The following is a 24,628-nucleotide window of genomic DNA, read 5'->3' on the forward strand; positions in this document are numbered from 1 at the left end:
GGAGCAGTGATCAATCTCTACATTAGACTCACACTCACTGTACGTACACATGGTAACTGATACATTCACTTCGATACAGGTCAATTAAATCCTACTGAAGAGGCAAGTTTAACAGCCAGGTTTCGGTCAGGGAAAGTGAAAATCATTGCTGCAAGAGGACAAAAGCCCAAAGTCTGCTCTCTAGAAAAGCTACAGACTGACCACTTTCATTGTCCTACACTTTATACTCGTCGTATTATCAAGTCTGGGACAAACTTAAATCTGCTTCCAAGGCAAAGTTGGTAACCCTACATGTGTCTTTTTACATTTCATAAAAATTCTTCAAAAGCACCCAACAAAGAAGTAAGTATTACAAATTCTCACTTTTATTCAAAGGACGGAAAGGAAGAGCATTGTCCTGGCAAAAGGACAAGAGAAGGAAACAGAGAGGTCATGAGACCTGAAAGAAAGAGAAGAGGAACATGCTCACCCCCAAAAGTCATAAAGCAAGAACAACGCCTAGATATCCCAGCATTCAGAAAATAAGGCCATGACTTAATTAGATATAAATGTAGTCACCTAGAAAATGTCAGAAGGTCAGCTGATACTAATTGTGAACAAGACAAACTAGGCTACTCAGAAAAACCTGTCATGAATAATTTCTCAGGGCTTAGCAATTCTGCATGCTTCTGTAATTTGCTTTTCTCTATTATGGTTGAATAACATTCTGCTAATTATTAATTGGATAATGATTTGTTGCTATCACTAATTCAATAATGTGTTCAGAAGTGCATTTTGAAAGCTCCCAGCTCTTGAGACCGTAAATATTGGCCTTATCTTCACTTAACGGCTCTGGTTGGAAGGCAGGTCCCAAGTGATGGAAATGGAGCTGAGGGAGCTTTCTGCCCACTTTAGAGCACTCTGATCCCAAAGTCACAGAAATATCCATGTGCTCCGGAGAGGGATGCAATGCTTCCTGTTCACCTTGCAGAGAAATGAAGCTGTCCAACACTGGGTGACAATGAGGAATGACAGCCTCAGCCACCTGCACAGGTACAGGATTCAACTCACGAAGGGTTTCGATGCACCACTGCTGTGGTCTGACCAGGAGTTCCAACGGCTTTGCAAGGCTCGCCGTCTTACTGGACTTCTTCCCAGACCATGGTGACATTGGTCTGCTTCTTAGGATGAAGAGACCATCCTGACTGCCTCCATCAAATGAGATTCTCTGGTTTGGGAGAGCAGCTTATACATCCTGAAAGTTACACAGGGATCTGGCTGGAAATAAATAATTCACCCTTAAAGGAACTCCTATGGGGTATCCAGAAGGTGGAAACATCTCACTCCTCATTTACCACCCAATTCCAAACCTACGAGTCTTAAGAGCACTCCGTGAGCAGACGTTAAGGGCACATGAGAGGATTCTGCTGTACAATACTGACCACACTGATATGGATCCTGTGCTGGGGCTGTGTTGCAATCATTTCTGCTTTGATAAAAAGCTGAAGACAAGAAAGCCAATCCCCCTGAGCTACCACTCCCTATTACCTCCCTAAGAGAAGCCCAACCATTAAAAACACCACATAAATATCACTGACAGGAAGCAGGCTTCAAGGTTATTCAGAGAAGCCCCACGCATAGATGAGCTCCTCTTTTTTAGTAGTGATAAAAGCCTCGAGCTTTGCAAACGAGCAAGGCACTGCACAGGCAAACCCACCTTTCAAAACTCAACAGCTCGCTTTTTGCAGAAGAAAAGGTAACGTTGTGGGGTAAGGTATAGCATTCCTCCTTCATGGGCCACAGAGGCATAATCAATTGGTACAACAGCACATTGTTGAAACACAAACCACAGAAAGCTGCTTTATGAATCCGTGCAGCCAGCTGGAACAGCTATAAACAGCTGCGAGAGGAATTCACTCCAGAACTGAATCACTTCATTAGGATGTGTTTTTTTTTTTCCCCTTTACCACATGCAGCTCAGGCTGCTGATCCTCATCTTGAAGACCCTCCACAGAGCATCTTCTCTGCTCCCTTATACTCTGGAACGTCAGTGATTCCCATTGTACTTATTAATCTCCTCCTGAGACTTCATTTCTCCTTCTCCCATTACACAGCTCACCAAGTCTTCCAACTCGCTATATTACATTGTGTGGTGTCCTAAGTTTTTGGCTGGAAGTCAGAGAGCAATAGTGTTTTGGGGGCAGCATGGGTACAGAATTTGCTCCTAAGATAATGCCTTTGCCTGTAAATCAATTTAGAGTAATGATTATGACGAACTGCAAATTATGAAAAATTGGAAAAAATATCCTGATAGAATGACATCTCCTTCTTGCTGTGTTTCTACTTCAGCTGTAATTCTGCCCATCTTCTGAAGCATGTGTTTGATATAGGCCACTACATTATACGCAGAGTCAAATTGCTACTAAGACAGAAGCATAGCTTAGAGCCCCAGCAAGCAGTGGAACTGGAATATATGCTCTGTACCACTTTGAGCTGAAGACTGTCTCAAAATTGCAAGGATGAGACCACTGACTGCTGAAGTCACATGTACTTGTCATGAGCAACATAGCAGGGACTTTACGGAGTTTTTGCAATTAAATATGATTGTCCATAGAAAGTTTCTGATTCCCACACTGAAAACAACTTTAAGAACCTCCAAATTTAGTGAAAATGAATAAAAATCTAAAAGCAAGTAAAAGCTGAAGTAGGATATATCATCAAACAATGTGCTGATTGGAATATAGCTTCTGTCTCTAAGCTAGTTTATACTTTTATGGGATTTTAATACAAAGAAAAGAAATCCATCTGGTATTCTGACACCATAGTCAACTTTAGCCCTCTTCTATTTCATTTCAATTGTAAAAATGTCATCAGACACTCAGACTGCAGAAGACATTGGTACTAAGAGCAATAAGATACTAGAAGAACTGTGTCCAACACCCATGGCAACCTCGTGGAATCCAACCAGCAAACAGGCGCACATGTGATAGGCTCCAAAATGAACTGTTGAGTGGATCACAGTGCCCAGCATCAGGGCTGTTTACACGAGTTGTTCAATCTTGTTTTATTTTTACCACCTTACCTGAACTGCTACAGTGAGATGGGTCCACAAGTCTGCCGGTCTTATCGTAGCAGGCAATAGCGCGCAGCCGTATCCCCTCTCCACACTCTTTGGTGTCTCCATGGGATCGCATTCCTGACTGTGGCTCTGATTTCCCTCCTCCGATAATGCAGTCTGACCAATTCCCATGGGGCTGGGAGGTAAACACCTCGCAGGGGCACAGCTCTGTTTCAACCTGAGGATAAACTTCTGTATTCTGGCATTTGTCTCGCTTTCTGCTTCGCCCTGTTCCAACCAGAGAAAGCTGTTCGTTAGCTTAACATCTGCTACTTTTGATAATGACATGTCATATTATTTATACTTGCAGGAATTCAACACATTAGAACCAAGACAATCTGAATGTTAATATCCAGGAATGTTTCCGAAGCATCTATTAGCCGCTGCCAGTGCTTTGGAGTGCAAGGACAACGTATTTATCTCCAGGGGCAACCAGAAAACTTGGAAATACTGTTGTGATGGATAGGGCAAGGAGCAAAACGCAGTCTTACTGGAGTAACGGTCTGCCCAGAAAACACTTTGTAATTTTATATAATATCACTTTTCTCTAATTATCTGATGAAAATAAATTGATTGTTTTGTCTCTATTCGCTTGCAATCAATGGTTGCCAGGACAACTTACAAAGGACTCCACATTAGCCACAACTTCTTCTTTGAGGCTACTTTACAAATTAGTTAAAGATGCACTCTGCACACAAACCTTACTTTGAAGAAACCAGAGAAGATAATCCTCAGGAAATTATTAGGGCTGGAAAGCATTTCAATGGTTACATTTGGTTTAATCTTTTCTTTTGCTTTATTCCTTCAATAGGTTTGAAAAGAAGGCTGTTTACAGATCTTTCCCCTTCGGTAGCTTCAGGAAGCAGACGCATTTAAATGAACCTGCAGGGCAGCTCTTCGCAACTGCACTCTGCAGCCCGCGTTCCTGGAGGACTTCTAGACATGAGAAGAGGTCCCCGGTACAAGAAGAAATAATGCGAAGGAGAGAATCCATGCTCCCCGAACCCCTACAATTGCTCAAGGGGGAAGAGGTCTGTGTATAGCCTCTGAAAGGTAAAATCAATGCTTTTCTTGGCATGGGTTAGCCAATGTGAAGTGGAGCAATCTTTATGCTGTCTGAACTCAGGAATGCCTTTGTGTTTGTCATCCACACAGACGGGGAGAACTCATCTTTGCTAACAAACTGCCTGTGTATCACATCCTCAAACACTCTTTGGGGATCCTGGACACTCTAAAAATACTTCTGCAAAAAGTTTTTAAAGCTCTGATCTCAAAAATAAAATAAAATAAAATAAAATGTTTTTTTCCTTGCAACTGCAGACCAGTACGATAGTAAAAAGAAACACGAAGTTGCATACCCAACAAGCCCCTTGCTGGTCCAGCACCAGCAGTCGTGTCAGCAGGAGCACAGCTGCCCTTACCAACACCTGCTTGCTATGAGCAGGCATCTCCAAAGAGAAGGGCCCTTATTACTATCGTCCTCCAAGCCCCAGCTCTTTCATAATTGTACATCAAGAGTCCTGGGGAAGGTAAAGTTTGCAAACACAAAGGGATAATAAACTCAAAGAAAGCAAATAATGCCAGTATCTGTTTTTCAGCTGGCAGCGCAACAGCGGGCAAGCCCTAAAGGAGAGCGGGGCATGTTTGCAGCACCCTTTAGGCACGTGAATCCGTGTGCCTGGCTCCGTGCCCCATCTCCCTGCGCCCTTACAGCCAAGGGGGAGGAAGAGGATCCCCAAGAGCAGCTGTGGACCAGGCTGGCTCCTTGCCCGCAGCCTCGAGGAAGCCTTCATCGGCTGAGCCTGGCACCTGGGAGACAGGGGACATGCCGCGCCAGCTTTTACAAAGTCAGCTACCACGAAGGACTATAAGGGAACTTGAAATTATTCATATTATCCTCCCTAACACTCATAACAAATATTTATGAATGAATTCAGGTGAGGTAAAAGAGGTACAACTCCACATACTTCAAGGAAAGTCTTAAAAGGCTTTAAACAGATAGGGAATTTTCTAGTGGCATTTCCAGCATTTCATGTTCAGCAAGTTGATGGAAGCCACAAAATCAGTATAAATGTAGAGCCAAATGTTTTGCATTGTATTAGTAAACACAGGACTTTGGGGCCTGCCCACGACTGCATGGTTTCTAAGTTTTGCCATGACTATATGAAGCATATCAGATATAGGTAAGGATGCTAATAATCTCACTCTCCCACAAAACATTTTTTCCATCTTGCCCTGCCATCCATTGCATAGGAATCCTCTAATGAAGCTGCTATTAAAGCCCTATATCAAAGGCAAAAGTGGCCTTCATACCTTCATACCATACTCTTCACAAAGAAGTAGTTTTAAAATCAGTGATGGTGATGTTTTTATCACCTCCACAGACTGCTTTAAAAATGATGATTACAAATGTCATCACCAAAATTTTCAAGGACACAAACCCTTCCATTATAAAGCTTTTTTTTTTTTAATTTGAACTTCTGAACACTAACTTTAGATACATTAAATATTATAGGTAGTACATACTATCCATAAAACCTGTATGACATTAAGAAAATATCAATCTACATAAAATGCATTATATCTATAGTACACTGAATATTTGACTATTAATTGAAGACTTGCTTAAAAAAATGTATATTCATCATAATGACTTTGAACTTTGATATGCTTTGTAATAAGTCTTTTGCTTCTTAAGTAATGACTAATTTTGAATGTAGAGTCTATGATTACTTACAAAGTAAAATGAATAATACTATCGAAAACTGAGTGGGAGGCAGGCAAATACTTAGCAAACAATTAGCAGATTCCTGCAATATGACATTGTTAATGAACTCTTAAAATGAAGTCAAAGCATTCATTTGAGCATAGACGTATACAATGATGAGCAAGGAGATACAACTCACACGCTCCCACAGAAAAGGTGAAATACAAATGGGTAAAGGACTTGTTTAAAAACTGTGAAGAACTCCCTAAACAGCACTTTCCTTAAATATTTGGACTGAGTTTATATGGATGAGATTTTTCCCAAGACTTTTGCTCTCCAGCTGTATGACTAAGGCCAGCACCAATTTTCATGAATTTTATTCTAAGAGAGGTCAGCACTGATCTCGCTGACCTCTGAACTGTGGCCACACCAGAGCCGATTTCTGATTTGGCCCTTCCCTGGCTGCTCCCCGTGGCTTTGTGCCGCCCAGCACCACTTGGGACACCTGCTGCATTTCACCACTGTTTTCAGGATGCTTTTGCAGGGAGTGGGCTGAGGCTTAAAAATCCTTCCCATTGGGAAGAAGGGAACCCAGCAAGGTGTTACGGGAGAGTCAGATCACGAGAAATGCAGTATAGGTGAGGAGATAAGCCACCAAAACCTGGATAGCAGAAACCATTTTTGGTCTTGAATGGATCTATGTCTGATGTATAACAGAGCAAGAAAGGAGATAGGTAGAACCATACTGTTTTGCAGCTTGTACACATGTTCATAATGAAAATTCTGATTTAAAACTACCTGGAAGTAAATATTTACTTATTTCTTAAGGTATCACAATTTCTATAAGATCAAGCATATATTATTTTGATAGGGATTTCTACTACTTTAAATGTACAAGCACTGATATGGAGAACATTTTAAATATGGTCTTTGACAGAAACAACAGAGCATTTTATAATAATGATGTTTATGTAAAAGAGAAATCTTTATCCTATAGCGAATCGTACTCATGAATGGCAGTTTGATGCCATTATGTCTTTATGCTGTGATTGTCAGTTACTAAAAACTTGGAACATTCCAGCAGTAACAAAGTGAATAACAAAATAAAAATCATGGTACAAGTGATTCTAGAAGCAAGGAACAGTGGTAGGTGCCATAGTTTGCTGTCATTTAGTTCCCAGACATTATCAGAGGAGAGCACATTTTTATGGCTTTGCTGGATTTTTGCTCTACAGTAGAAGTCTTTGAAGTTTCACCTCTGGTAGTGGAGCTCAACTCCAGGAAGGGAACACACTAAAGCCAGCTACTCTATAGCTCTCAAACACAAAAGTATGACAAGACATGGATGTTCAGGATAACAACAGTAATTTCGTTGTAAACCTTCTAAAAACAGTACAATTAATTTTGGCTTGAAGTAACTTGGGCGTGGGAGGGAGGATGGGGAGACACAGTGGGGACGGATGAACAAATCCCAGTAAACCAAGTTGCTCCACACAGTTAGAAAGCTTTCCAGTTTGGTCAGCATTCAAATAACGTAATTACAAACCACCACAACAGCAAGTATGGGAGAACGTTCCATTAAACGGTTTGAGCTAGAATGTTTTATGAACATACATAAAAGATCAAGCAAAACAGTTTAAACAACACTGTTCTTTCTTCATTCGTGGTATTAATTTGCACTATTGAGCTACTGAATACTGCTGAGCGCAGAACTCCCTGCTTTAAAGTTTATCCAGATTTCAACAGTCTTAAACAGAGAAATACATTTATTTTTCTACTTCTACGCACATTTGCTGCACGTTTCCCAGATTAACAAGTCAGGTAACCTTGCATAATGCGTTGTCACTATTTGGTTTATGTCTAAAAATGGCTTTCCACCACTGAGACTTTCTGCACCATTCTCATCCTGAAATGCACATGCATGAAGCAGGCAATGACCAGTATCAGACCAAAAATCAATTAGGGATGTACACTATTCCATCTGGAATTTTCCAAAGCCCCAACATCAGTTCACCAACGTCCAAGAAACATCATTCAAGAGCATCATCACCAGATAAATATTATAAAAGATTATACCTGTGAGTGACCGTCTCCTAGTTTTGGTTGATTCACAGTCAAATGAGCATGCTGTAAATTTAGACCAAGGGGTAAAGGTGCAGTCATCCTTGCAGGGAACGAGACACTCCTGCACAAGAGGCGGCATCGGTCCTGCCCACCTCAGGCATTCAGTGACATCGGCAGATTCGTTGGTCTCTGACAGGCACGTGACAGCTGAAGAGTAAAGGGACAGAAATCTTTATTTTGTTGTATGAGTTGTATTACACTGTATTTAGTCCGTGCTTGTGTTCCATGGGAGATTCACACCCCTGCGTTAATAGTATAAAGCTGATTTATTTTTAGGTCATTATTCATGCATCACTCAAATATGTTCTGAGAGCTTCACAAAACCGTAAAGACACATTCTTATTTGAGCGGTTTGTTATCTAAATGATGATATAAATTCAATATTCTCAAGGAGGCAGTCATTTTAAGTGCTGGGGCAACGGTTCAACCAATGATACCTTGTACGACCAAAGGAGAAGAGATATAATACTGCAGCTATGTGCCATAAAGCATGTTTGGTCGAGGCCAGGATTCCCGAGCTGTGATGCACACATCACCCACAGAACTGAAACTGTTTTGAAGTGTGAAAAGAAAGGGGGGAAAAAAAAGAAAAAAAAAAAAGGAAAAGAGATAAAAGAAAGCTTCTTTTTCCAAAACTGTTATCTTTTCTGTATTTCAGATGAAGGGAATGACTGTCTGAGCAGCAGATGCTGCTTATGAAGCTCAACGTTCCCTGCAGCAAGATGTAAGCACCCTCCAAACTGTGTGCCCTAAACACTGTGCTTCCTCTTGGGCCCTCCCTCTCTCTGGATTTAAGCCTTTGACTCTTTTTTGCATAGATGGAGATGTTTAGGAGGAAGGGGAAGAGCTCTCGGCTTGCAGCCTGGCAAGCAGGAGACCCATGCGTTCCTCCTCCTTGGTAATCCCATGATAGAAAGGGGACACAGCCGCTGCATTTTATTGCCAGCCCGCTTTTCCAGAGCATGACGGCTTCCTATCAGAGCACTACTGAATGGATGCGCTAACATGAAAACACACAAGCAAATAAAACCAGCTACTCCGGGTCTCAGGTGAGGACAGCGTCACTCTGCTGACTTCCATCCGACTGAAGTGCCTTCACACCAGCCACTGTCACATTAAAACGTGGTGCCCCCCTGCCTAAAGCTTCACCCGGTCTCTAAGACTGCACCACGGCAATAGGAAAGAGCAGGAGCAGGCCTGGGGTAGGACTGAGGTCTTACGGATTTGGACTTAGATGCCTTTGTGTCAGGCAAGAGTCCAATGGGGTTTGCCAAGGGCACAGCCCAAGACTGAGAGGCATTGATTTTCCCCAAATTTCATTTTAAGCCAATTCCCTTTGCCTTCAGCACCCCCATCCTTTTTTGGAGCTAGCCTGTAATGATGAATTTTTTAGGCTGGGTAATGGCACTGAACAGTCATGATGGAGCACAAAAGTACTAACGTATAAATCTGAGTCACAAGGAGCCTACAATAAAACTTCCTAAAGTTTCAGTGAATTAATAATAAGTAATTATAATAAATAAAAATAGTCTGCACATCATGGAGTCTTTCATTTCATTAATAATAATTAATTCTCAGAAAATCCCCAAGATTATAGGCTATTTATATCCTACGTTGTCATTAACCAAGGCAAAGATAGGTCATGACTTGATTTAAGTAATAAAACCAGGGACAGAGTTAGGAATTAAATTTGGCCCCAAGAGTTTAGTCATGTTAGGTCCTCTGACTTCAGGCAAGTCCTCCCATTGTATCATAAAGTTACAGAAGATGAAATGATTTAAACCAGATATTATTATTTAACTTTAACAACCCGTATTATTATTTTATGGAGATTCCTAAATAATTCAGATTTTTGAGGCAGAATATACTTTTTTTTTGTTGTTGCCAGCACTTATTGTAACTAAGAGTGCATGAAGAAAAAGGGGAAAGTAACTCATTGCTTTCTTACAGTTTAAGGATTTAGCGGGGTGTAAGTTTGCAATGAATTCACACTTTTTCTTTTTTTTTTTTAAAGTACAGTACTGCATGGGAGTAAGGGATGAGTCGGCAGCCACCTGGAAATAAAAGTAATTCATTAAAATGCAATATGATTTCTAAGGAGAAAAAAAAAACACAGCATTTTAAAGAGCATGCAAAAGGCAAGCAATTGTTAAAAGTCTCTTTAGACTCAAGTGACAGTAAATCAGCATATTAATAGCCACCTCTAAATTGCTGATCCTTGCCTTTCACTTTCAATCCTTTTGACCCTTGCCATCTCTCCACGCTGGCAGTCAGAAACGTGGCGACATTCCCCTTCTCGATAACGAAAGCAGGAGGAAGGGGTCACCACTCTGTATGGGAAAGCGGGGTAATTGCCCTCTCCAGGAAGGTTAAACAAGTAATAGACTGATGCCCAAGGTCTGTGTAGCCTCATTACCTTCACCAAGGACACCAAAGATTCAGCAACACAAACTCGTCCACGTGAAGGATGGTCAAGTGTATGCAAGGGCTTCTCAGCCTTGCTACAGCTTGTGTCTGGGAGCAGTGAGCAATACCCTGTGCTGCAGGCCCAGCTAGCAATATATGCAATTGCATAGTAAACTGTCCTGTTGCAATGTTTACCACTATCTGACAGAAGACCGCAATTCATTCCTGACATTTATTAATGGTGACACAAGTGATGGAACTTTTAAATATCGATGTTAAAACAGATGCTCCATGCTGCAACGAGTTACTATGTAATGGCCACATCTGCACAAATGCCCTTAATTTTAAGCATACAAATAACTCACTGAGTTTGCTGAGGCTATTTAGATGCTAAAAGTAATGGATATGTAAGGTCAGGGCAAATATTTGACAGAGATTATGGAGCATAAAGAAATTAATGGTAATAGTAAACATGGGTAGAGGAAAGTTAAATTAAAACAACAAGTAATATGGATTATGCTGTGTTGCATGCATGCAGTAATAATTTTGAAGACATATGGTAGAGACATCAGTAACCAGATTTGAGGGGGATTACATCACACACAAAAACTTGTCAAAAAAAAAAAAAGAGTAGGATTTAAGAGAGACCCTGAAGACTCTCACAGATCAGCAAAGGTAATCACATTTTTGCCACAAAAAGCAACAAGGAAAAAAGCATAGAGACAAGAAGGAGTTGAAAAGCAGAAAGAGTAATGGTTTGTCTAAAAAGAGACATCTTGAAATGTACCATGGAGAAGCATGAGCAAGGAAGAGAAGAACGAGGCTGATGTTATTGACAGCAACAATGGGAAACAAAAGCAAAATACAGCGTGTCAGTCACAAGAACCAGTAGGACTTCTGCTGTATGCATATGCTATGTCTGAGGTGAGCTGCGTGAATTGCTAAAATAAATTAAATAATAAAACAAATGCCTGTTAGGGCATTTTAATGGATTCAGAAGTAGCAGACAGGAGCAGCACAGCTGCCAGATCGATCCTAGTGGTTTGTTCAGGAAACAGGCACCTCCTTTGTGCCTGCTGCAAACTTATTTCCCAGTTAGGTTAGGTCTGCCTTTTAAGAGAAAAATATTTTCAAATACAGGCACTTCTGGAAACAGAATGAGACAAATTTCTTCTTAGTGGACCTTCAGGAAAGTTAATAAAATTATTCATCCTCAGTGGTTTCAAACCACTGATTGGTTTGGCTCATTGTGTTTTCTGTTACATAGAAAATACTTCCTCATAATCCTCAGGTCTGTCACAATGGTTTTAAACAAACTCACACTGCAAAGCAATTTCTGTTCTGTCAACATCTCAATTTTTTTTTTTTTTTAAGTGGGATACCACTGAAGGGCAAATACAGTCCATTTTCAGCCCTATGCAATGAGTTAAAAAATAATCCCATAGTAACTGCAAATCCCTCCTAGACATAGCGTATGATTTCTCTGCAGCATTTAAAATGGACACAAACATATGAATAGAAACAGCTAATAACAGGACACTGCCAGATAAAGGGTTTCAAACTGCAATCTTGATTCCTGTGTGGAGGAGAAACAGAGGATTTCCTTTTGAAGTCTCACTATTTCTTATTAGTGCCGGTAAACACCACCAAACTGGAATTAAACACTTGGGGCCAAGCTCCAGGATGACAATTTAATGCAGTTCTGCCGATATAAATATCAAACAGCGGCTGGCACAAAAAAAAAAAAAAAAAAAAAAAAGTACATTTTCTCTCATAACAATAAAAACAAGATCATGAACTGAACTGAAAGATAACCGTGTTTCAAATGCTAAGAGAAAGTATCTTTTGATGAAGGAGTGTGACTAGAGGACCCCTTGCTGGCAGCCCGGCCGGGCAGGAGGCGAAGCCTGGTTTCACAGCAGAGCAGGAGTTGTTTAACTCACCACGTGGATACGTGCATTAAGATGCCAGCTGAATCCAGTGATTAATGTGAGCGATGAAAAGAGCTGCAGATGCAACTGCTTCGCTTCGAGGCATAAGGCAAGTGCTACCTGAATGTGCTGGGGAGGAGATCTCCCCTTCTGATGGGACAGGGCCCTATCGAGATACTGAATTAGGATTGCTAGCGGGACACTCAGTATGACAATTTCTGTCTTCTTCTTCTTCTGTATTTATACTCACAACAGTGCATTTGTGTGCCATCTTCTTAGCATATGGCATAAAGAAGCATATGGAAGCTATATTCTTTAACTACGTTTATCTTAAATTAAGAGTAAATAGCAGACACTACTTCTATAAACTTGAACACAGTGAAATCAAATATTTGTACGCTGACAAATTGCAGAGACGCTGACTACATCTTTGGAGGACGTTACACCACTACCAAAGAAACACACGAGCATCAAACCGGGGGAGCTCAAGCACTCTCGGTAGGCACACGCCTGACTTACAGCTCCACAGATGGTCCAGGCAAAAGGGAGTGTATTGAGAAAGAAATGTTATAGGCACAGCACTGCAAGCAATAAGGAAAGATAACATAAATATAGTTCCTCTTAAGTAAAAATCCAATTACAGACAGTCTTAGTAATTATATTCATTTACCAAAGTTATAATCAATTCTCCTTTAAAAATCCATTTCAACAGTTTCCTAAGAGTAAAAAGCTGAAGAGAATACCAACTACCAACCAGTAAAATTATGCTGTACCATGGCACTTCAATTTGGGACACCTACATTAGTGGCTTCAAAACTTGGAATTAAATGTCATTAGAACATCTGAAAACAGTGACGGATAATACCAGGAAGGTACGTGCAGGCCAGACACTAAAACCAAAGCTATACGGTAGTGTAAATCAGATGTGTGAACTTAATAAAGGGGATGACCTATGAGGCTTACAAGAAGTATAACCTCCAAGAGGTGTAGACACAATGGTGTAATGATCTTCTTTGGCTTCAGTTTCTAAGATCCTGTGAAAAATCAAAGCCAGTACATAAAGTCAAATTAATTATTTTAATGTGGCTGTTTACCTTCCCTTTGATCAGAAAAATTCTCATTTTGTGTTGTATAATTATTCTCATTACCCCCAACATAACAGTAACTAGTTAACTTATTTCTTACGTGTGCCATTAATGAAAAAGGAGTGAAAAAGGAGTTCAGTGATGAGAGAGGAGAGGATAAGAGGGGAGAGGAGAGGACTTATTCAGACTTGTTGGCTGTAAACCACAGTCTAATAAATCACGATGATCTCATTTATTTTTGATATTGATGCTCCTTCATAGTTACAACCAGTTTCTCAAAAATCCCAGGTGGAACATTTATGTTATTTTTGGTAAGTTACACAATCCCTAATTATAGAAGGAGACAATAAGCAGTACTGTACGCTGTACAGAATACGTAATATAGGGCTCTACTGAGACTCAGGTTTAAGTCTAAGGCCCTGATCCTGTAAGGACATAAGCATACACAAACCTTTACCACTGCAATGCTCTCCTTGGATTCAGTAGCACTCACGTGAAGCATGGACTTACAGGAGGAAACCACAACGTAACTATTTAAGGTCAGAAAAATGAAAAAAATGATGTCGGGAAGGACATCGCAGGCACAAATCTAGCAAAAATGACTGAGGCAGAGTTGGAACAACTAGTTATTCAGCAGTGAAACTGGCTTTGAGATCACCAGTTTCCCATTTGATAATTATTAATGATATTGACAGTACTGCTAAAAGGCTAACAAATGGCACCACGTAAACAGAGCTCTGAGTAAACACGGACCCCAACCAGCGTGCACTACAAACAAATGGGAGGCCTGAGATGAGGTTGGGAAGCAATAAAGATGGTAAATATCAACTGAAAAGATAAAGAAAAGCAACTGAAATGATTCGCATAAAAAGAGGATTAGGGAAGAATTGGGTAGACAAGTCTGGTATAGAGCATTAATGTGGAGAAGAGATTATAACAGGTAAAAAGGGGTTGTTGGGGATAAAATCAGAAGAGAAGAGGAAAAAAAGCATGCAAAACCGAAGATCCTCAAGTTAAAGGTCCATGTTGTAGCTGCTCTTTGGGTTGGTTTCTCCCCACAGCCTTCCCACGAGAAGGCATGTATGTTGGCAGAAGATGGGTTAGCCTAGGTACAGGAGCCTCAGGATGCAGCCCATCCATCCGCACCCCCCCGGGGGTCAGCCCGGTGGGGGCCACCTCCAGCCCCTGCACAGCCACCGGGGCAGCCGGCCCCGAGTGCACGCGTCTGAGCCAGCCGTGGAGCTCCAAAGTAAACGTCGTTGGCATTCACCCAACGGGAAGGGACAGACAGGTCTGCACACAAGGTCTGGGTGCCAAAGGTGTATGTACATCCCACGCCTTCCGCCCCTCATGGCTGAAGGCCTTTCAGCTAACAGCACAGAGCAAGAACTAGAATGGATCAGCTTGTCTGCAAGGGATCGAAAATGTCCAAGGCTGCATATTAAAACCAGTAAAATCAGTGCAGGAGGAATCCTGCAATGCAACGCCTGAAACAGGACTCGCTTCTGTTCCATTTTAAAGTAACTTGTTAGAGTACATTTTTTTCCTTCAATATTTATGGATGAGGTTATTGATTATTTGGTGGGGAATATATGATTTGAATCACTGAAAGGATTGAGCTGTACATGTCAATTTTGCTAAGCTACGTGACTTGATATTTTAATTCTTCCTCATCTCTGAACCAGGACTGCCCACTGTTTAAGGAAAAATAGGAGAGAAATATATTGCTCTAAGGCCCATTCCTCTTCCCACCCACAGGCGGAATTGTAGAACAGGGGATTGATACATTAACGCCTAGCACCATTTCCATTTTAATACAAGTGTTTTCTTATTGTAGTGGTTCACACATTGCCTGGCTAGAAAGACAAAATAATATGATTTTTTAATGTTTCAAATTCATTTTGGCCAGTGAATAACTTCAATCTGAGCACTTCTACATTATGCAATCAGTCTAAGGAATCTTTCACAATTTCCCTTTTTTTTTTCTGACTTTATTACAGGTTTTGAATTGCTTTTACTTTCATTTTCTATTAAAAAGAAAAATCAATAGAAGCACATTAGATGATTAATGATATAAATTATGCTCCTGCTCCTTTCAGAGAACATAGCAAAATATAAAAATATATTTCTTTTTTTTTCCCTCTTTCTGTGGCCCACAATTACTAGAAGTACTCAAGTTCAATTTATTTGTAGCACCAATCATCAAGTTATATGTAAGATGAATTATTTTTGCACAACCTGAAAATAAAACTAAGACAGCCTGTTACATATACACACATTGAGAGCACAGTAAATACAGAGAATCAAATATGCCAAATAACGGGTGAGAAAATTGAAAACAAACAATATTTACAGTATTGCTAGTAACTCAAATCAGAAAAGCACTTAGCTGAATACTTTGAAAGCACTGACTTCCTTTGGAGAGCTCTGCCTCAGTTATATATTCACTGGCCAGTGCTTTTAGTGAGAGCTGGATGGGTTTAAATCTAATCCAGCCTGTTTTATCTAGGCAGGTCCAGTTTTTAGTAGCACCTCACGGGTACCTTTCACAACAGCAGTGGGGAGCTGAACACGACAGCCGGCTCACACGGCAAAACCAAGCTGAGGAAGGTCTTGGAAAACGCCCCTCCAAGCTTGTCCAGCCAAATGTGCATTTCAAAGTTTTTTGTTATCAGAAGACTATTTTGACAAAACTGCTGATACCAACTTGCAGATAACTGGACATGAAAAATATTGTATTATGTTGGTTCAGGAAAATACACGTGAAAATCTTGCTCTAGAATCTTGTTCCACCATTTTACCCCACCTATCCCTTCACAGGGAAGCACAGATATTAAATGCAGAGCATTACACTAACGAACCAATATATTTACATCTCCCCCAGCATTGTATTTAAAACATTATGGTCCAAGCTAACACCTGAAGATTTTAATCTACCCTTCCCTTTCAGATCCCCGTTACCCCGCTCCACCTCAGCTTTGGCTCTTCTCGTTTTGGCATTCAAAACTACTTTCTGCTGTCACCTCGACAGAGACCAACAACTAAACCACCATGAACACACGATTAATGACCCCTTCAGCAATCTTCAGCTCATCCTGATGCCTCCTGCTCACACCTGCCTCTTCTCCTCCTCCCCAGTTCTGCTGTCAATGCCCAAATCCCATCCTACCAGACGTGCTCCAAGCCCCGCATAAATCTGCCCTCCAGGCACTCTACCTTCAGCCTAACCCAACTGATTTTGGGAGAAGCTCAGAAAAGTGAAGCCTTAAATGAAGCCCTACTTCTCAGGGGGAACCTACCCCCCCACACTGTTTCCATTATTTTCCTATGTTTAAGTGACAAGACTTCAGAATATACACATCTGCTTTGAATGTTTTCTGAAATGTTTTTCTCAAAAGAGATGCTTTTGAACTTCACAGGCATTTTATTGGGAAGAAAAAATCTTAATTTCATGGTTACTAACCAGTGAGTAAACATCCATGAGGCTTCATAAGAACAAATAAAGATCTGGGTCCTGCGTAGAAAGTGTTCAGTTTCAATGGGGCAAAGCATGAAAATCAACGTTACAAGAGTCAGAAAAGGAAGGACAAGTGTCATGGTGAAAGCTTGTGTAATGCCTACTTCTTGCTTCTCAAAGAGAGAGGGAGTATGGGCAAGAGCACTCACCTTCTCTCTCGACAAACCCCCAGACATGGTCTTGCTCCTGTGAGATGTCACATTTATGGGTCAGATAAAGACAGCAGAAATTAATGTGCAGTTACACAGGTCTTCTCATTGCAGAAAGGGGTTATATGGCAGTCCGTTGTCCATTGGGTTGTATTCATTCCTATTTCCCCAAAATTCAGATTTTCTCACTACTTGGCCACAGGGCTAACGTTTAAGGGAGGATAAGTAGGTTGGGCTGAAATTATCAGTTCCTCCCTGACAGTAGTGCCTGCATAATGCTGTTTGTACCACTGCACTTTAGTAAAGATATTTAGATATGGACAGACTTAAAATAAGACCAGAAAAGTGGTCTCTTTTTTTTTTTTTTTTTTGGAAATTAACCACGCTTCTGTAGAATTCAGACAACCATGGCGTTTTACAGCATAGAGACTTGTCATCTTTATCAAAGTCCAAAACTGCAATGGGAAGGGACTAACATGGAAACTTGGAAACCCCTTCGTTACTTTCTGTAGTCTATTCAAGGAAACCGATGTTAAATTTTCCTGAAGTACCACTGCATGTTGCACATCTGGCCTTGCATACAACTTTCCACTTTACCCATCACTTTTCTACAGAAAATAAATAAATTAATAACAACAATAATTAAAAAAAAAATACTAAATGCTTTGAGTTCTAAAGTCTGGCTATTCACCTCCAGCCTAAAACTGATAGACAACTAAGTCTACTTTGACCAAAGCCAATAAAAATGCATACTCATTATACAAGATCTAAATTAATGATCTTTCAGCTGTCTTACAGTATTGTCTACCTTGACTGCCAAAATAAAGATACTGTACTTGAGATTGGAAGATCAGTACTTTCTAAGTACTGTAAAGGTGCTGGTACTTAAAGGTGAAGGAGGCAGAAAGAAATGATGGAAAGGTTCCCACATAGAACCTCGAAAAATCAAATGTTTGGGGCTTTTCAGCAGATTTACCCGGTATGCAGATTTGATTCCCAGTAAGAGCAGTTATGCTGATGTGTGGGAGCACTATATATGTGTACATAATGTGGAAATTATACATGCAGAAAAGCTTTTTATACTTCTTCCTAAACATCCTTAGTATGTGGAAGAAAAAAAAAAAAAAGTGTTTTAGAGAAACCCTACCTCATGGCATACTTCCTTTCTTTAGTGAGGAAAAAAAATTAAAAAAAAAAGTCACAGAAATCAGTAACAGCCCAAGATGATAAAGGATGTTTTTATAATATAATGTGCGTAAGATTCTGATTCCCATACATATAAGAACTGGCATTTCCCCTGGGTCACATCAAATTAACTCATTTTTATGTGAGCAAAGGAGTTGCAATCAGTCTGCCTTTTAACAAAAGATGAGTAATTATTTTTATAATTCTTATGTTTGCTGTTGAGATCATTCTCTCTGGTAATCCATTCCTTTTTACACTTCTTTTGAAGCTAACAGATCTAAAGAAACGATTTACTTTCCCCTTTTACTCTCCCCAAAACAAGGGAAAAGATCACAGAGAAGATGTGAAGGGAGATATCCTAGCGTACGGTATGTTTTTTCTTGTGATGACATTCTGTTCCTTTCTTATAGACAGAAAAAAGGAAACAACATTTCTTATTTAGCTGCTGCTACTTTTCTTAAATTTGTACCAAATTGCTGTAACTGTGTGGGGATTATAAAGCAGATTGCATTCTTGATGAAAATACCAAAAATCACATTTATTTCAATAGGAAAGGAACAGATCCTATTACACTTTCCTATTAGTATCTGTGAACGAAGCATTTGTTTGCAAGCATTTGTTTCTAAAGCAAATACATAATCAAAATACTGATTGATTACTATAGGGTTGTTCATGTATAACAAATACAATATTTGGCACAAAAAGTTTCTATTTCTGATTTCTTTACCATTGGTTCGGATCACATAATTATAAATAATGGAACCATAATTTGCTGGTTTGTTTACCTGAAAAACAATCAAATGCAATAAAAACAAATTAGCACAACAGAAAGTAAATTGCATCAGAACTAGCAACACTTTCCACCCTGCTGGAAGATTATTAGTATTTTTAGATAGTCTTCATAAGCTTCATTCTAGCTAACCTTAGGGTACAGCTGACTGTGATACTATCATAAGTTTTCTTATATTATAGTATTTCCAAGACAAACTATTTTAATCTTGGCTACAGTAAATCAACAGCTTGATTTTCATCTTATTCCCTTTCCACCTGTGAAGCTTTGTTCATCTTTGCTGGAGCTCAGAGCAGTTTGTCGCATGAAATTGTTGTGTGTGCGAATCCTTCTTGATGCAAAAGGTTTCTGCCAGCTGCCATTACAACAAGATCGGACACATCGTGTTTAAAATGAAGAACAATTAAAGCAGGGGAAGGTTGTCTTTGGAATGTAACATGGAGCAAATCTTTTACAAAAGTGTTTTATGTTTACTTTCTCTGACTTCTTAAAAAATATTTTCACAGAGAAAAAAAAAATATGAGGACAACAGCAGCCCATGAAAATGTAAAGAAGAAACAGTAATGTGACAGCAGCTCTGGGGACGTATTCTTATTTCTATAAATCCTGAGTATGCCTCTCCTAGCTCATTTGAAAGGGGTTGAGCCACAATTAGTTATCACCAGCTTCCCCTTCCCATGATGGTGGAAATATGAGGCTGCCACAGTGGCCAAGCACAGCATCAGGACCTCCGACCACCTCCAGAGAGGCAGGTCCGTGCCAGGCATGGAGGACATCACGAAGCAGCCATCGCTGATACAAAGCTGAGTCGGCCTCAGCAAAATGAAGCGTAGAGGAACGTCTGACCCTCGCACCCTCCTTCGCTGTTCTGCTGATGACAAAACCAAAAACTGAGCAGAGGGAATACAGGCTACTGCCAATGATACCCAGCATTATCATTTTTCCTAAAACCTGGGAAACATAATCAGAGGAACTTCCAAAATCTCCCAAAGTGGTATGGTAATTACCTTTAATTTTAAAACAAGTTATTTCAGAAATAAAATTCAAAGCAGAACCAACTCAATACTTTGAAAATCCATTAAGATTCACTTCACATTTCCTTTACAGGAGAGAGAACTGATACTTGAAATTTTTAAGTGTGTCTTTCAAAGTAACAGTAAATAGTTGCTTTTAATTCTATCAGAAGCACAAAGGAAAGGAAACTTCCCATTTGAATGTGCTACATTTGGGAAACCTACTCTTGGCTGTTGCTCTAATGGAAGTGTAAATACTTACAGCACACCAAGAATTCAGAGTAACTTGTTTCTATGAGTAAGTTTGACTTAACACAGCCAAATAAATTTGTATGGCTACACGGACCTGAGAGATTCTCTAAAAATACTGTATCCATATTTTACCTTTTCTAGATCCTTCACTGCTTCAGACCTTTGTCTCAGTTTCTCTTTAAACCTTTGTCTTGTCCTATTTGAAGACCTCCAGGGTTATATCTTATCAGTTAATTAACTTTTAGAATGGAAACAGCAAAAATTACTATAAACTTTTGCTCACATATATCAAAGGCAATGTCAACCAATGCAGCTCCTGTGCACCTAATCCAAGAGACTTATAATAAAATTGCGTCTTTCATTTATAGCTGGAGGCAAAAGAAGGTCCTGCAAAGAAATGTGTGAAGTGATGATGTTTACTAGAGCAATAACATTGCTATACAGATTAAATATTGGTCTAACCACTAAACTTTATGCCATGAAGTTCTGTTCTGGCATTACATTATTAAATACCACGGCTTCATCCACTGTTTTCATTTACTCAAAACAATGCAAAATTCATTAAAATAAAAACTATTTATTTTCAAAAAGCAAAACAAAACAAAAGGTTAACACTACTATTCAGTAGATGAGGGCAACACTAGCAGGAAATCGTGGGTGCGTATGGAAATATCAGATCCCTCACTATAAACTAATGAACAGGTTAGCAACAAAATACTAGAAGCAATGAAAACCAAGACATTCTTTCAGGTTCTATAACATCACAGGCAACAAGGAATAAAGGAGAAACCTATTAAGTCTGAAATTTTGAATGTTCAAATAAGGAAAAGGAGAATCCTCAGAAATGACTGACTTTTTTTTTTTTCCTTTTTTATGGCTTTTCACTCAACATTGCAGATCTCATTGATGTGTATAAAAATATAATCAGGTAAAAGAGAATTGAACAAAGGCAGTGTCTGAAAACAATTTTGCCCACAGTTCAACACGACGATGGATGAAGCACAGAAACCCTAGACAGGGAATAAAAAAGAAAAAAAAAAAAAGAATTTGAAGAGAAATAGAGGAATCAGAGCCTGAGAGGCTGCTTGGGGGCTGGAACAGCCTTCAGCCCTTCAGCCCAAATAGAGCACTCCTCTTCCCCCAGGCTCTTGGGCTACCAACTCTAATCATTTCAGAAAAGCAGTGCAATCAGTGCCACTAAAACTGGCATTTGCCCAGGGGTCTATCCCCACGCAGGGAAAAGACAGAAGCAGGAATGGAAACAAGGTGGGAACTGTGTGCTGGGATAGCTCTGAGAGCTCAGCTGCAGGCAACCAGCTGGGAAAACTCCTTGGGAAAAGCCATCCTAGAAAGAAATGAATGTCAAGTATGAATTTTATTGTATATTTTATCCTTGAAAAAATAGGATAGCAGTGGTTTTTAGTAATAAAGTAAGAGGGGTAAAAAATCTATACATATCAGCCAAGCGTAATAACAGTCATTCCTGTTAAAGAGGTCAATAAAAAATAATGTGTCCTGTAGGTGAAATACTCCACAAAGGATTTCAATTGCCAAGCACACCAATCTCATCAGATAACAAGTTTAAGCAGAAGTTTAAGCCATGTCAGGAATTAAGGCAGAAAACTGACCACGGTTCCTACAGACAAACTTTGTAAGTGAAGAACACAGTTCTGAACCCAAAGTCCCTGCAGCCCCTATGGGCACCAAGAGGCGTCCCACTGGCAGTGCCAGGGCAGCAGTCTGCTCAGATCCCCCTCGGCCCAACACCTGTACACAACGCCCAGTGGTGTAAAGGAGGATGTAAACTTAATTCCCCTGGAAGATGAAGATGATGCTAGCCATATATGAGGCTTTTTCTCCAGCTTTACTACAGAGCCCACAGCCTTATGCATTCCTACCAGTGCCAGGTCATCTGCAGTTGATGGAAAAAGGCTTCTCTGGGCTTTTATGATCCCGTGTGCAGTGCTGGGCCTTCTTCCCACAAAGGAATAGGAGAACGGAATGAATATCTATTGCTAGGCATGAGAATCGTGCAGTTGTTAGGTTTTTGGTGAGGGAAGGAGTTGGAGTGGTGAGAATTGAATTGTTTTCCCTATCAGGTATATCACCATGCTCGTTATTCTCTGCACAGCACACAGCTGTTCAGCAAAATGTTAAACAGCAATGCTGATTCTTACAGGTAGATGACCTAAAAAGCATTAAGAAGTTATCCATCCATGCAGAAATTTTCTTAAAACTGAGTCTCCTCCAGGAGCGAATGGTTTGTGATTCACACAGAAACACAGAAGCACTGAGAAAGCTTTAATCACCTGCATTATAAATAACCTACAAAGTTTGGAATATAATTTTTAGGAAGCATTAAATGTTTCCTTGCAGCAGGCCAAAAGTCAAACAAAAGACTTTTGTTCAAAAGTATGAAAAAATTGACTACAATTTTCAATGTCATAATGTCAAATTGTAAGCAGAAGTTGAAGTTACTGCAATAATTAAAAGGTTACAAAGACTCTAATTTTTTGTTACACTCAATAAAATAATTACAAACTCATAATGATTTGACATATTAGCAAGACATATGACAATATCAAACCAAAATTAGTTCAGAAATTGAAATAGATTTCTGGGAGATTCCTCTCATTTCATTGTACATGAACTGCAGTTTGTATAATCAAAAGCAAAGTTGTTTTCCAGCTTCCTTTAATCAAATGAAACCAAATGGCATCAGTCTTCTACATTAAGACAGTCCCTTTCATGACATTCATTCCATGAAAAAAATTATAAATCTATGGAAAAATGCTGGCTTTCTGATTAAAATATTCCCTTCTTCTCCCCTTCCCAGAACCCTCCAAGGAACAGACCCAACAGAAAATACAGGGAATTTCTGCTGACTTTCAGCAAACCTGAAAAGAATTTCCTAAATGAATTTAATTTAAGTAGATGTCACACTTCTACCTAAATACATAAATAAATTCCATTCCTTGCAGGTTTTATTGTGTATATATATACACACACATGCATATATATCTTTCTCCTATAATTTACTGCTGTTTCTGATGTGTTTTTTTTGTGTGTGTGTGTGTAGCGTTAACGCTATTTAGATTTATTAATAAGAGGCTTTTTCAAGGAAGTTTCTCTAAAAGGAACAGTTTTTAAAAGCCAATAAAACTTCTTATCCTTTAGTTTCAACAAAACACAAGCGAACATCCTATAGATTGAGATTACCGTATCAGTACTTTTGATTTACTCACATTTTCAACAGGGAGACAGGCAATTCTCATACATAGCTTTATTCCAAAGCTGTGACCTTGACTTTTACCAAAAGTTCAATTGCAGGGATATTGTTTTTGAGGCAAGATGAAGGAATAAAGGAGTTCTCATAGATAAGATAATGAACTGTCACATGCAGCTTATGAAATACTACTGTTTCAAATAGATGCTCCGATTTAATGCGTGTTGACAGCCGATTCAAAAATTATGACTAGGTCATTATGTGGCGCACACAGAAAACAAAGCATGAATTACTTACTTGTTTATCTCATAAAGCATTAGGTGTGTGAAACAAAGACATCTCCACAGCCTTCCATGTAGGGATCAAAACTAACAGTTAAAATAATTAAAGGTCAGAATATAGGATTAAGTACCACACTTTGGAGGTACACGATTAACAATGCAATTTGTCAAAAGGTAAAGAAAAATGTATCAAAGCATACTATTAGTAAAATTACTGATTACACCAAGATTTAAAAAAAAAAAAAAAAGGAAAAGAAAAAAAGTTGTTCCCTAGTTGCTGAAAATTATGAAGGAAGGCATTAAATGGCTATTTTAGCTTTAACCCACTTCCTAAGTACTCATACAACTGTCAAAATCCAGTGAAACTTAAAAAGAAAAGAAAAAAAAAAACACAAGATTAACTCCTGGGTGGAATGAGAATTTTGGAAAGCAGCAGCAACGATTGACATATATATTCATATAAACTACAAACACAAAACCAGATTTTTTTTTTCCTCTACTCAATACAAAAATACAGAAAGTTTTTCTAATAAAGAGAAAAAGAAGATGAACTGCCAATGCTGATGTATCTGCTATCAATAAACCAGAAGTCTTGATGAGACTACAAGGTTTTCCAGCACAGTAAGCAAGCAAAATAGCCAGGATTCATATGAAGTTTTGCACGGATTCTTGTATTCTACATTGTCCAATATAACAGAAGCCTATTTCACACTGCTATATAAAATTACTGTAGAAAAAATAAGCATGCATTGGAGGTAGGGTCACAGGATACATTTAGAAGACACAAGATTGACAGTCTTCTCCCAGCAAAAGAACGAGCAAAGACCGTGGAGAAGTGAGGAAAAGTTTAACTCTTTATGTTTCA

At 39.4% G+C, this 24,628-nt stretch overlaps 1 protein-coding gene across 9 annotated transcripts in view; it reads right to left on the reverse strand.

Annotated features, from left to right (window-relative positions):
• THSD7B (thrombospondin type 1 domain containing 7B) overlaps positions 1-24,628 on the reverse strand; it is a 454,300-nt gene that overhangs the window by 90,362 nt on the left and 339,310 nt on the right. For all 9 annotated transcript variants that reach the window (XM_083841258.1, XM_083841253.1, XM_083841254.1 and 6 more), the window contains 2 exons: positions 7,881-8,075; positions 3,062-3,325 (listed from right to left, as the gene is read on the reverse strand). In XM_083841258.1, coding sequence (XP_083697384.1) covers positions 3,062-3,325; positions 7,881-8,075 — 459 coding nt within the window. The remainder of the gene's footprint in view (positions 1-3,061; positions 3,326-7,880; positions 8,076-24,628) is intronic.

This window comes from Anser anser, assembly GCF_964211835.1.
Source record: "Anser anser genome assembly, chromosome: 6".
NCBI lineage: Eukaryota > Metazoa > Chordata > Aves > Anseriformes > Anatidae > Anser > Anser anser.